We start from the raw sequence: 14,132 nt of genomic DNA, 5'->3' as shown, positions 1-14,132 counted from the left end.
TCATTTACTTTACCTTTCAATATAGCTATTGATGTTTATTCTGAATTTCTTCTAATATGAAAGCTTCTTTGTTTCTCTTATAGCACAAGAGTTTTGTACATTGTAGGTGCATGATACATCTTTGTTTAATTTACCATAGTAACTACCTTATTTAAACTTTACGAAAGACGTAATTTCATAATTATGTTTTGGTTTTCTTACTAATATCAGAACTTGAAGAAAAAAGATCAGTTGTATAGTCATATACATAGCTAAAAAAGAAGTTATACTTCTAATTTAATTTTATTGATCATTATTACATAATAAAATAACTTTAAAGCATAATTATTATTTTTCTTAAAATATTTTTATATTATTTAACATTTATCCTATAGTTTCTCTTCTACATATGATAGGATAAGCACAGAATATAGACTTGTTCAGTCTATTAATGTATTTTGTATTTTAGAAAACCTGGAAAAAACAATTCCTAATATTTGTAAGCTGGTTTTCATAAGACATTTTTATTTATTCTGAGTTTTTCCATGTATTATTGAACTAGCCAAAGAAAATATCCTGAAACCAGTTACCTTATTGCCAATTTATGTAATTGTTCTTTTCAAGATTTTGGAAGACAAAAATACATTCTGTTATGATTTTAAAAGATTGATGTAAAGTTAGGACATTGCCAACTTGATTCTTAAAAAGTTTTACACATTTGATTTGGTAACTAAGGGACTCCAGTTAAGATCACCTGAGGATGATATGACCCAAAGTTACCATCTCAGAGATACACATTGAGCAGTGACTGGAAAGCATCTACCTCTCTTCTCTCCAGAGCCCTGAACATAGTCCCCAGTCCCAGATTCTGGAGCCACTAGTGCTACCACTACCACAAGAAAATGTGTTTCAGGTATCAGATTAGAACTGAGATTATAATTTGACCTGAAAGAAATGTTGTTAGGTATTGTACTATTTATATATCCTTGGGTCATAGAGACTGTTGTGGGCTTTCCTGGGAACTTAACCCTAATTGTTTATGTGGGGAAGGACATTTCAGATCTCAGCTGATTAAGAAGTGAATTTTTGAAGTAAGAAAATTCAGAAATTAGAACCATCTTACATTGCACCAGAGAAAATTAAGTAAACTGCCTCTTTAGAAATTTTGAATAGGATCAGTAACCACTAAGGCTTCATTTGCCTGACATCCGGATAGTCATCTGAAAAAAATTCATTTCTACCTAATGTATGTATGTATGTATTTCTTTATTTATTCATCTATTCTTCTAAAGTTTTGATCTCCACCTATGTGCTGAGTAGTAGTGGTAAGTGCTGGAGATTGAGCAGTAAATAAAACAATGTCCCTAGCCTCAGGGATCTTACATTCTACTGAGAGAGTGTATATAGGGTGAAGTAACAGTGCTATAATGTTTGGCATATTATTACCCTTATAATATAGCATTATAGGCTTATATGCTGATTAATAATATAACAGACACATGGCAATTAGTATGAGCCAGTTTCTGTCCTAAGTGCATCATAAATATATTAGCTTATTTAAGCCTTATAACAACCCTATAAAATAGGGCTATTATTGTCTTCATTTTATAGAGGCACAAAGTAGGGTGCAGAGAGATTAGTCCAAGGTCATTTAGTGACAGTCTTACTTTAAAAATTGACATTGTGACAGATTTTCGTGTCCTTTATGAGATTGTCTTGGTGGTTATACCACCACTTATGTAAAGTGTTTTTTAATCTTTTTCACATTCTTGGTTATTTTTCCATATTTTGAACTTAACAAAGAATAATAAAATAGTTATACCATTTCCTTTGTTTCTGATACTGAGCTAAATAAAATGGAAAATAAATTGTATCTGGAATCAGCATTTTTATCAGCTCTTGTTTATTTTTACACTTAGTTTTGTGTAACCAAAGACCAAAATAAATTATTAAATGTTGTTTTAGATTTGCCTTCTCCAACTTCTAAAAAATCAAGAATTTAATAGCAAAATTGGTAGATTCCAATTTATCTCATCTTTTTAAATTACACTAAAATTGCCAATAAATAGTATAAGAAAAAAAAGAATAGAATAAAAGTTCTGAAACTCTTAAAAAACAGTTTTTATAGCATCAAGAGTTACATAAATTTGTCTAAGGACTTCATAAATCTTATTTTGCTTTCCTTATTGTTACATTGATATCGTATATATTATTTTAAATGTTAATTTATCCTTCTCTCTCTGTTTTTTTAGTATACTGTGTGGAATTTTGTTCCAAAAAATTTATTTGAACAATTCAGAAGAGTGGCAAACTTTTATTTTCTTATTATATTTTTGGTTCAGGTAAGCTTTATCACTCAATGGATTAAGTTTATATGACTTCGATCTTTAGGGAAAAGTTATATTGCATTCTAAATCATTTGACTATGGGATCAGTTTTTTCCTGCATAGCTTCCCCATTGTAATCAGTGAATGTAGTTATTTAAACCACATGCAGATTTCTAAAAAATAGCTTGTGAATTTTAAGATTAATTTTATTTTGTTTCATTACTGATGTGCTATGGTGCTGATAATTATAATCAAAGCCAATTTTACATTTCACTTGCTCTGCATCAGAACATAAATATTTTGACTTATATAGCCCATGTTTTTGGCACATTTCTGCCTACGGAATGATCTTTGTCCAAGTAAATCTTTCTTTGACTTTTCCTTTGTTTTGAATTTAAATTTTACTTTTATTTAAAAAATTTTTCTAATTTTAAGAATCCCCATGAATATAGATTTTTATTATGGGAACCATTTTTTAACTCTATTCATGATAAACTCTTTGATAGTTTCTTAATTTTCACATTGTACTTTTTTTTCTCTAATATCAAAGTATCAAGAGAATAGCTTATAAAATTTGAGTATAAGTCAAGATTTAAAAATAGTGATTGCCATTTTCTTTTAAAGGGGTTATTCTCTTCTGATAATACACGAGCAGTATCTTTCAGTGTGGCATTGGGTTTTTGTATAAACTCTGAACTTTACTCTCATAGAACCTGGAATTCCAATGGAAAAAAAAAACTTGTTAAGTAGTCACTTTAAAGCTTGAAGAAACACTTATATTTTAAAGAAATTGCTTTCTTTCATGAACAGAGAAGAAACTTCTGAGTTTTTATCAATAGAACATCAGCTTGGTTTTCTTGGAAAAGTGAGAAATTTATACTAACCATGTCCACATCACATGCATTTGTGAAATTACTAGCTAAGGTCAGGAATTCAGCTGGTCTGTGGAATAAAACAAATTTAATTGGCCTATCCAGGGTAAAGGAACATTAATAAACCATTGGGTCCATGTTTTAACTAACCAAACATAATTACTGCAAAAATTACTTCCCCAATTTGGTGAAACCTCAGTTGTATGATTTAGATCATGATTACAGCATCGTTTTCTAAGCTGTACCCCTCTGGCTCTGTAGATGTAACAAAATCCCTGTAGAAAAAAAAAAAAATCCTTTTCCTAGCCCTATTCCTTATTCTCTTTTCTTAAGTGATGAAATTATTCCAAATTCTAGGGTTAAAATTGCTGACAGACTTTTCAGCATTTACCAGGATGGGCAAAGAAATGTAAAATGAGATTCTGAGCAGCTGTAGGTCTGCTTCTAACAAATACTGAGGAGGAAGACCTTATGTACGCTGTGTTAAAAAGGTGAAGTGACTGAGTTCACTCTAGCAATATTTGTGGATATGCAATAGATTTAGATATTCTACTCACTTCATATAATGGCCAACAAAATGAACTTGGTGAAACTGTGAACTAAACTACATGCATGATTATTTTTTACTCTGGACAATCATATACACTTTATATAGTGTTCTCAGAATTCCCAATAAATACGAGATTTTAGATGTTAATAGTGTGACGTGTACAATATAAAAATATAATACTCTGTTCTTTTTGTTGTTGTAAATATAGCTTATGATTGATACACCTACCAGTCCAATTACCAGTGGACTTCCATTATTCTTTGTGATAACAGTAACCGCCATAAAGCAGGTATGAAAATACTTTCTATTGTTTTCCCCCCAGGTCATTTAGAAGTTGCTAAATATTTACACTTCACACTAACATTTATTGTTGTGAAAGTAATTTCCATAAGAAATCAGCAAATTTGTTTGATACTGCATATGGTAAAATTAAACTGAGTTAAGTCACCCTATTATATTTCAGGTACCTAGGGACTCACAGAATATAGTTAAAATATGTTGTTCTCTTGACACTCCTAGGAAGCATCCAAAAACAAGCATTTTAGATCTACAAACTAATTTATATATGAAGTACATTATTATAATCATCTTTGTAGGTTTGACAATATTTAAAGGAAATATAATTCAAAAGGGATATATTTATAGGGAGTGGAACACATACTTCTGACATTACCATTTTGAATAAGAATTGTATGGTCTTTTCTTACTTTCTACAACTTTCTCTGGTGATGTTGATTTTTATATAAAGTAATACCATAGGGGAAATAGCTTCAACCAAATCTTGAATTGATATTAAAATGTAGGTATAGAAAAGTAAGATTATTACTAGATACACATGCTGAGTAAGAAATAAAAGAAATTCATAGAAATGTCATGTCCGTATAGCTATCACTTCTCAAAAAATCTTGCCAGGGGCCCAGTTAAATAGATGATTCCTTCTACCTGAAAGAGAGTTAATTGAATTTTCTTGTGTAAATATGATAAATTTCCACTTTATAAGATTTAGGGATAAGATTCAAATTGACATGGAAATAAAATTGACAAACGTTCTGTAATTCTGAGATGTAGTATATTATTTATTACAGAGAAGGATAAGAGGAAACTATAGTAGTTACGTTATATATCTAGGGTGTCAGAATATCATGGTGCTACTTTCACTATGAGTTCCTTTCACTGTTCTATTGGAGGCTAGAATTTGTGCAACTCATTAAGCATCCAAATCACTTCATACAGTTACATATTTACTTGGTTTTGTAGATGCCATTTATTTCATCAAAGTAACATGTATTTGTCCCTAGGACATCTTTTCTATATATATTTTCCTTTTAGGTGATTTCTTTTGGTCTAGTGGTTTATAGTACCATTTATATATTGATGGTTCTCAAATTGATATATATCCTGAAACTATTCCCTGAAGTCCAGCTACACATATACAAATGCTCATGCAACATTTCCACTTGGATATCTTAGGCTTTTCGTGACCACCATGTCACTCTCTCATTTTCTGGTCTGGTCTTTTTTCTTCATATCATTTGTTGCTACCTGTTGTTCTGTTGAATAAATATTTATTACTTTATCTGTTGGCCCTCATTTGAATGTTTAGCTCTGTGAGTGCATAGACTTTGTTTTATATACCAGATTATTTCCAAAGACCAGAACAAAGTCATGTACATATTAGACCTTCAAAAAGCATTTGTTTGATAGATGAATAAATGAATGAATAAACCTATTGAATTTTTTTTAATGTTTATTTTGAGAGAGAGGGAGAGAGAGAGAGAGAGCACACATGTGTACACACGCGAGCTGGTGGAGGGACAGAGAGAGAATCCATGCTGTTAGCATGGAGCCTGACACGAGGCTCAATCTCTTGAGCCAAAATCAAGAGTCAGATGCCTAACAGACTGAGCCATCCAGACTCCCCCCCCCCCCCCATTGAACATTTTTTAAAGCAGTGTAAAATGCTGTGATACTTATTGCCCTGATTTTCCAGTATATTTGGCCAAATAGAGACTGGGTTTAATTGAAATGTGATACCACTAACTGAGTTGAGAATGCTGGTGAATTTATATCTGCAAATTAAGAGAGTTTACTATAATAGTAACAATTGACAACCAGCCTTCTTCCAAAAATGAGTTAACTAAAAACACATGAAATCTAAAGATAGAAAGTAGGAAGACTACCTCAAACCTGTGTGAGTATGGTTATTTCAGTTAAGTTCTTGACACATCTTGACAACTAAGGCAAAAGAGGAAATATGAAAGGTCATAATTTTCAAAGAGAAAATTTGATCTGTAAAGATTTTCTCCGTTTTTCAGAAACGATTTCAGAACTCAAGAGTTTTTTCTGTTCCTAAGTTTTGTTCATTTAAGAAACACACTCATACCAGAGTGTATCGTTCAGGTTTATATATCCATCACTATACATTAGTAGAACAAATTTTGGAAAAATTATAAAAGTGAAAGCTACTATGTTCTTACCTTCCTTCTCCCCCTTTTAGTCTGCGTTTGTACTTTTATCAAAATAGGAAAAGCTTTATTATCAGTTATTTATACTTTAATATGAATTAAATTGTTACTTTGTTTTTTTAACTTTTTCCAAACATATTTGCATATTAAGTCTTCTCTCTAGTTGTATAATGCAAGATATAGTGCTATGGTAGGTGTCATAGTCTTTGCCCTCTATGAACTTAAAATCTATGAAGCAGGGAAGGTAGGACCAAACACAACAACAATTACAGTTTAATAAGGTGCTAGTAAGAGCTAATGAACGGTAGGTGTTCAGAGAAAGGATGGAACCCTTCATTTAGATAAGGAAGGTTTTGTGGAATAAATAATAGAAAAGAGACTTGGAATATTAGTAAAATAACAGTTGGTGAAGGAGGTGAAATAGAAACAAACAATTTAAACAAAGGCCCAAATGGAAGAAAAGCCAAGACCTATTTTGGGGAATGACATGTCTGAATAAATGTTTGACCCTGTAGAGGAAAGTATTAAAAGATAATACTGGAAATGTAGGCTGGAAGATTCTTTCCTGTAAGCATTGAGAGTTATTGAGGGGGTTTTGAACAAGGTAGTGAATTAAAATGATGTTTTGGAAACAATCTGGCTGTAAATATGTGGGATGAATTAGAATTTGTGAACTTGTGTTTTAAAAGATAATGTTTTTATCATTGTTGCTCAGCTATTAATGTCATCTGACTGTAAAAGGAATTTTGCTTTTTGACAGTTTCAGAAAAGATATTTTGACCCTCAGTTAAATTTCCCTGTAATTGACATACCACATCTTAACTGGGGTCAGTGTAATTTGAGTAGCTTAAAAATGCTTTCCCAAAAGGTTTCTTCCTGGGGAAAAAAATAGACCTTCAAAGCAATCTTTAATATTTGCTTTATATTTTATACTGTTGTAATATTTTTAGGTAATAGATGTGTATATATTTTTAAAAAATGGAAACAGTACAAAATAGCATATAGTAAAAGCCTCTTATATTCCTAACCCCCCACCCTCCTAGTTTTCCTCCCTTGATGTATTTGTACATTAGTCCCAATATCCATGCAGAGTGTTCACATAGGCATTTTTTTAAACAAATAATAGCATAGAACACAACACATTCTATATCTTATTTTGATCACTTAACCCTATCTCTTGGATATCATTCCATTTTCTGTACTTACGCTACACCGTTGAGTTCTTAAATTTTCTCCGAAATAGCACAAGAAGTCTTTTCCACTTAAAAAAAAAATTACCACTCCTGGCACAAAAAATGGACACTCAGATCAATGGAGCAGAATAGAGAACCCAGAAATGGACCCACAAATGTATGGCCAACTAATCTTTAACAAAGCAGGAAACAATATCCAATGGAATAAACACAGTCTCGTCAGCAAGTGGTGCTGGGAAAACTGGACAACGACATGCAGAAAAATGAACCTGGACCACTTCCTTTTACCATACACAAAAATTAACTCAAAATGGAAAGAAGACCTAAATGTAAGACAGGAAGCCATCAAAGTCCTTGAGGAGAAAGCAGGCAAAAACCTTTTTGATCTTGGCTGCAGCAACTTCTTACTCAACATGTCTCCAGAGGCAAGGGAAACAAAAGCAAAAATGAACTATTGGGACCTCATCAAAATAAAAAGCTTCTGCACAGCGAAGGAAACAATCAGCAAAGCTAAAAGGCAACCAACGGAATGGGAGAAGACATTTGCAAATGACCTATCAGATAAAGGGTTAGTATCCAAAATCTATAAAGAACTTATCAGACTCAACACCCAAAAAACAAATAACCAATGAAGAAATGGGCAAAAGACCTAAATAGATACTTCTCCAAAGAAGACATCCAGATGGCCAACGAACACATGAAAACATGCTCCACATCAGTTGTCACCAGGGAAATACAAATCAAAACCACCATGAGATATCATCTCACACCTTTCAGAATGGCTAACATTAACAATTCAGGCAACAACAGATGTTGGTGAGGATGCGAAGAAAGAGGATATCTTTGGCACTGCTGGTGGGAATGCAAACTGGTGCAGCCACTCTGGAAAACAGTATGGAGGTTCCTCAAAAAATTAAAACTAGAACTACCCTACAACCCAGCAATTGCACTACTAGGTATTTATCCAAGGGATACAGGTATGCTGTTTTGAAGGGGCACACACCCCCAATGTTTATAGCAGCACTATCAATAATAGCCAGAGTATGGAGAGAGCCCAAATGTCCATCGATGGATGAATAGATAAAGAAGATGTGTATGTATGTACACACACACACACACACACACACACACACACACACACACACACAATGGAGTATTGGCAATCTAAAAGAGCGAAATCTTGCCATTTGCAACTACGTGGATGGAACTAGAGAGCATTATGCTAAGTGAAATTAGAGAAAGACAAATATCATATGACTTCACTCATATGAGGACTTTAAGGCATAGATCAGATGACCCAACGGAAGGGAAGCAATAATAATATAAAAACAGGGAGGGGGACAAAACATTAGAGACTCTTAAATATGGAGAACAAACAGAGGGTTACTGGAGGGGCTGTGGGAGAGGGGATGGGCTAAATGGGTAAGGGGCATTAAGGAATCTACTCCTGAAATCATTGTTGCACTATTTGCTAAGTAACTTGGATATAAATTAAAAAAATAAAGTAAAAAAAAATTACCACTCCTTAAATATTTAATCAAAGGATTCTTTCTGAAATGCTTATGTCTGTGTCCCTTTTTAATGATAATGCATGTAGCCTACCATATTTTTTTTTTGAGAGAGAGCAGGCACATGAGCATGCACATGTTTCTGTGGGAGAGGGGAGAGAGGGAGAGAGAGAGAGTCTTAATCAGGCTCCAAACCCAGCACAAAGCCCACAGGGCTCAATCTCACAACAGTGAGATCACAACCAGAGTAAAAATCAAGAGTTGGACGCTCTACCAACTGAGCCACCCAGGTACCCCTAGCCTACCATATTTTTTTTGAAATACATATTATAATTCTGTTGGCTTGTTGGTTAAGAAGGTGAAAGAACTCAACCTCAGTTTCAAAATCTATTCATTTTTTTTTTGCTGTTGTATATAATAATGCTCTGTGAATTTGTATTTTATGATTTAAAAATATCATTTTTAGGGGTGCCTGGGTAGCTCAGTCAGTTAAGTGTCTGACTCTTGATTTCGGCTCAGGTCATTATCTCATGGTTTATGGGTTTGAGCCCCATGTCGGGCTCCATGCTGACATTGCAGAACCTGCCTGGGATTCTCTCTCTTGCTCTCTCTCCCTGCCCTTTCCCCACTTACACCCACACTTTCTTTCCCCAAATAAATAAATAAATAAATTTTAAAATATCATTTTTACATAGAAGCCGTGGAACCTCTAAACTGAATAGGTGTTAGGAAAAGGTAAGAATCAAGAATTACTCCTCAGATTTCTTCTAAGAGCAACTTGGTAGATGGTGATGCCATTTATCAAGATTGGAAACATTGGAAATGCAACAGATTTGGGGGATAACATCATCAATTTAGTTTCGAAATGCTTATTATGACATATCAAAATGGAGATATTAAGAATGCAGATATTCAGGTTTAGAGTCCAGAAAAGAGATACAGGCTAGAGAGACAAATTTCAGGATTTTTTGGAAGACACAGAGATAGAAGAAATCTTGTAGTAGAAAGAGAAGGGTGAAAAAGGGATCCATAAAGGTGACATAGAAGGAGCCTCCTGTAAGGAAATTGAGGAGTAACTAGAGAGGTACTATGAAAACCAGGAATATGTGTAATGACACCAAGGAAAAAGAATGTTTCTAGTAAGAATGAATGTCAAATACCTATGAATGTATGCATCAGACTAGCCTAATATAATTCTGTTGAATAAAATGTTTTGGATAAGTTTTTATGTTTTGTTTTCTCATTTGATAAAAGTATCTTCTAATTATATTAAAAAGGGTATTTTTTTGTTCTTTAATATTTAATAGGGATATGAAGATTGGTTACGACATAACTCAGATAATGAAGTAAATGGAGCTCCTGTTTATGTTGTTCGAAGTGGTGGCCTTGTAAAAACTAGATCAAAAAACATTCGGGTATGCCTTTAGTAAATAATAGAAATCAATTATATATATTGGTATCACACATTCTAATCTATTATATTTTAGTTAAAAGCTTGCTTTCCTGTATTAAAATATTGATAGGCCATCTGTTTAGAAATCAGTAAAAATAAGTCTTTGCCTTTTAAAATCTATATATTCACTTTTCCCCCATAATTCCTTATAGGTGGGTGATATTGTTCGAATAGCCAAAGATGAAATTTTCCCTGCAGATTTGGTGCTTCTGTCCTCAGATCGGCTTGATGGTTCTTGTCACGTTACAACTGCTAGTTTGGATGGAGAAACTAACCTGAAGGTTTGTACATGCATATGTTTGAGTGTTGCCCTGGGTGAACAGAATGTTTTTGGGTTATAGTGATATTTTCCTTTGTTTAACCTGCTAAGGGAAAAATTTTTTAAATCACTGAAACTTTAAAAATGGTAACTTTTTAAAAAAGAAATAATAGTATGTATTTATTTCAAGGGTAGCCTCATTTGGTTTTAGGCAAGTTAAAGAAAAGTGGAAAGTGTTTTTAGGAAAAATGTAATCCTTTAATATTCTGGTACTTTTTTAGATAAGGGATGTGCTCACTTCGGCAGCACATATACTAAAATTAGATAAGGGACACATTTCAGTTTTTCTGTTTTCAGAGCATAAAAGTGAAAATTCACATTTTTCCCTATTAAATTGCTTCATAATAAACTTTGAGCGATAGTGACTTAACACATTTAAATTTTTTTTTTAAATGTTTATTCATTTTTAAGAGAAAGAGAGAGCGTGAGCAGGGGAGGGGCAGAGAAGGAGGGGGACAGAGGATCCAAAGCAAGCTCTGTCTGTGCTGACAGTAGAGATCCCAACGCAGGGCTCAAACCCATGAACCATGAGATCATGGCCCAAGCTGCAGTTGTATGCTTAACCAACTGAGCCACCCAGGCACCCCCACACTTAATTTTTTTATATCCAAATGGCTTCTCTAGATAGGTAACCTCAGTAGCTCCTTTTGCTACTTACTATTTTACAATCTTCTTTCTCCTAAGTGATCTCAAGTACAGTATGCTACAATTTCATCTGAAAAGAGATTTGACATAGATGATATCTAAGTTCCCATTTGGATCCTGAAACTGCAATGTAATCCTTTTTGGTTTTTTTATTTTCCCAGACACACGTGGCAGTTCCCGAAACAGCAGTATTACAAACAGTTGCCAGTTTGGACACTCTTGTAGCTGTGATAGAATGTCAGCAACCAGAAGCAGACTTGTACAGGTATGGCATAGTACTGGATTATTCCCTAAGAAAAGACAGAGCTGCAAAAGTAGAATTATTGGATTAAAGCCCTAATAGGATTTGGCCTTTCAGACATTACAAAAGCATTGGACTAATTTTTATTGTCATGAGCAAAGTAGACATTTATGACTGGACCACTGTTATACCATACACAAAAATAAACTCAAAATGGATTAAAGACCTAACTGTGAGACTTGAAGCCATAAAACTCCTAAAAGAATACTTAAGCAGTAATCTCTTGGACATCCTCTCTATCAACATATTTATGGATATGTCTCCTCATGCAAGGGAAATAAAAAGGCAAGGATAAACTATTGGGACTACACCAAAATAAAGAGCTTTTGCACAACAAAGGAAGCCATCAACAAAACAAAAAGGCAATCTAATGAATGGGAGAAGATATTTGCAAATAATATATACAGTAAGCAGTTGTGTATATATATGCACAATATATCCAAATATATAAAGAACTTAAAAAATGGGACCTGAATAGACCTTTTTCCAGAGAAGACCTATAGATGGTCAACAGGCACATGAAAAAAATGTTCAGCATCACTGAGCATTAGGGAAATGCAAACCAAAAACATAATGAGGTATCACCTCACACCAGGCAGAATGGCTAGTATCAAAAAGGCAAGAAGTAACAAATGTTGGGAAGGATATAAAGAGAAGAGAACCCCCTCATGTACTGTTGGTAGGAATGTATATTGGTACAAGCACTGTGGAAAGACAGTATAGAAATTCCTCAGAAAGTTAAAAATATAAATACTGTATGATCCAGTAATTCCACTCCTGGGTATTTAAAGAAAATGAAAACACTAATTTGGAAAAATGTATGCACCCCTGTGTTTATGGCAGCATTATTTACAGTGGCCAAGACATGGAAGCAACCCAAGTATCTGTTGATAGATCAATGAATATATAAGATGTGGTGTGTATACACACACACACGCACACACACACACACACACACACACACAGGAATATTACTCAGCTATCAGAAAGATTGAAATCTTGCCATTTGCAATGACATGAATGGAACTAGAGTGTATTATGCTAAGCAAAATAAGTCAGTCAGAGAAAGACAAATACCATATGATTTCACTCATGTGTGGGATTTCAGAAACAAAACAGGTGAACATATGAGAAGGGCAAAAAAAAGAAAGGGAAGCAAACCATAAGAGACTCTTAATGATAGAGAACAAACTGAGAGTTGATGGATGGAAGATGAGCTAAATGGGTGATGTGTGTTAAGGAGGGTACTTGTTATGATGAGCACTGGGTGTTGTGTGTAAGTGATGAATCACTAAATTCTCCTGAAACCAATATTACATTATATGTTAACTAACTACAATTTAAATACAAAATTGGAGGAAATGAAAATCATAATGTAGATCTATGTTTTTGACAGGACGTATTAAGTGGTAGGAAATGTTACCAGCAATACTTATGGCATGATACCATTTTGTTTTTAAAATATATATGTGTCTATATACGGATGAAAAAAAAGTGGAAAACATACTCCAAAACATTAACAGTGTTTATATTTGAGTAGTGGGATTACCAGTCATTGTTGTTTCCCTATTGATGTCTTTTTAAATCGTCTGAATCATTTTATAAAATGTGTGTGTTTCAATGTATGTAGTCTTTATAATCAGAAAAGAGAGTAATGCAGCTATTTCTATGTTGAATCAAATTTAAGTGTGGGTTTGGAGAAATGGTTAAGGAAAGTGCAAAATGAGTTAATCCAGTATGTAACTGGCGTAAATAGATAGGAGTACCTTAGAATCAAGGATAACAGGACAAATGAAATTAAGGAAAATAGGTCTGTTGTTGGAATTTAACACAGCAAAATTGAGCTGATCACACATCATCTCTGAAAGATGCCCAGGGAAATGGCAGCTGAATTGGTTCTTTGAATCTAAATCCAAAATTAAGGCTGAAATCAGGACTACATAAAATTCCAGTAAGTGGAGATTAAAAAAAAAAAAAACAAAAACAACTCCCTGATACAGGGTGCTGAAGGAAGTAGATAGAAGTAGGAGATTAGCAAGAAACAATAAAGCCAAAGTCTGCAAGCATCTGTGACTCGGAAACGGGTGGTGGGGGGGGGGGGGTGGAGGCAGTAATAATAGGGACATTTAGAAAGGACTGCCAATTTCTTTGTTTAAACGATTAACATGAAAGCTCTGTCTACAGTTTGTTTCAACTTAGAATTTGCCTCACTATAGTAGAAAGTGATTGCATCCTTGAATTGACTATGCTGTGGAGCTTTTCTGGTTGTGGAAGTTGGAACTGAAAAGCCAAGCTGTGAACATCCATTATGATAACAGACCAGGCCACTCACTCTAGATTTCAGGCAACCAAAAGTTATAGAAGGTCTGGAGTTCACGGATAGGTTTTTGCTTACTACTCTATCCCCACCACTTGACTCACACAGTGTCATTGTTCAGTGACTATTCAGTGATGCATGAGTCAGTGAGTGAATGAATGATTCTAGTCACAGTAGACTTTAATAAACTGTGATAAAATGTG

At 33.8% G+C, this 14,132-nt stretch overlaps 1 protein-coding gene across 7 annotated transcripts in view; it reads left to right on the top strand.

Annotated features, from left to right (window-relative positions):
* ATP11B (ATPase phospholipid transporting 11B (putative)) overlaps window positions 1–14,132 on the top strand; it is a 126,700-nt gene that overhangs the window by 31,573 nt on the left and 80,995 nt on the right. For all 7 annotated transcript variants that reach the window (XM_019463268.2, XM_019463267.2, XM_019463269.2 and 4 more), the window contains exons 3-7: window positions 2,232–2,321; window positions 3,937–4,017; window positions 10,202–10,309; window positions 10,500–10,628; window positions 11,473–11,576. In XM_019463268.2, coding sequence (XP_019318813.1) covers window positions 2,232–2,321; window positions 3,937–4,017; window positions 10,202–10,309; window positions 10,500–10,628; window positions 11,473–11,576 — 512 coding nt within the window. The remainder of the gene's footprint in view (window positions 1–2,231; window positions 2,322–3,936; window positions 4,018–10,201; window positions 10,310–10,499; window positions 10,629–11,472; window positions 11,577–14,132) is intronic.

The sequence above is a fragment of the Panthera pardus genome, unplaced genomic scaffold (genome assembly GCF_024362965.1).
Source record: "Panthera pardus isolate Hobbes unplaced genomic scaffold, ASM2436296v1 HiC_scaffold_16, whole genome shotgun sequence".
Classification (NCBI taxonomy): Eukaryota; Metazoa; Chordata; class Mammalia; order Carnivora; family Felidae; genus Panthera; species Panthera pardus.
This window is presented reverse-complemented; position numbering and strand designations above follow the sequence as displayed.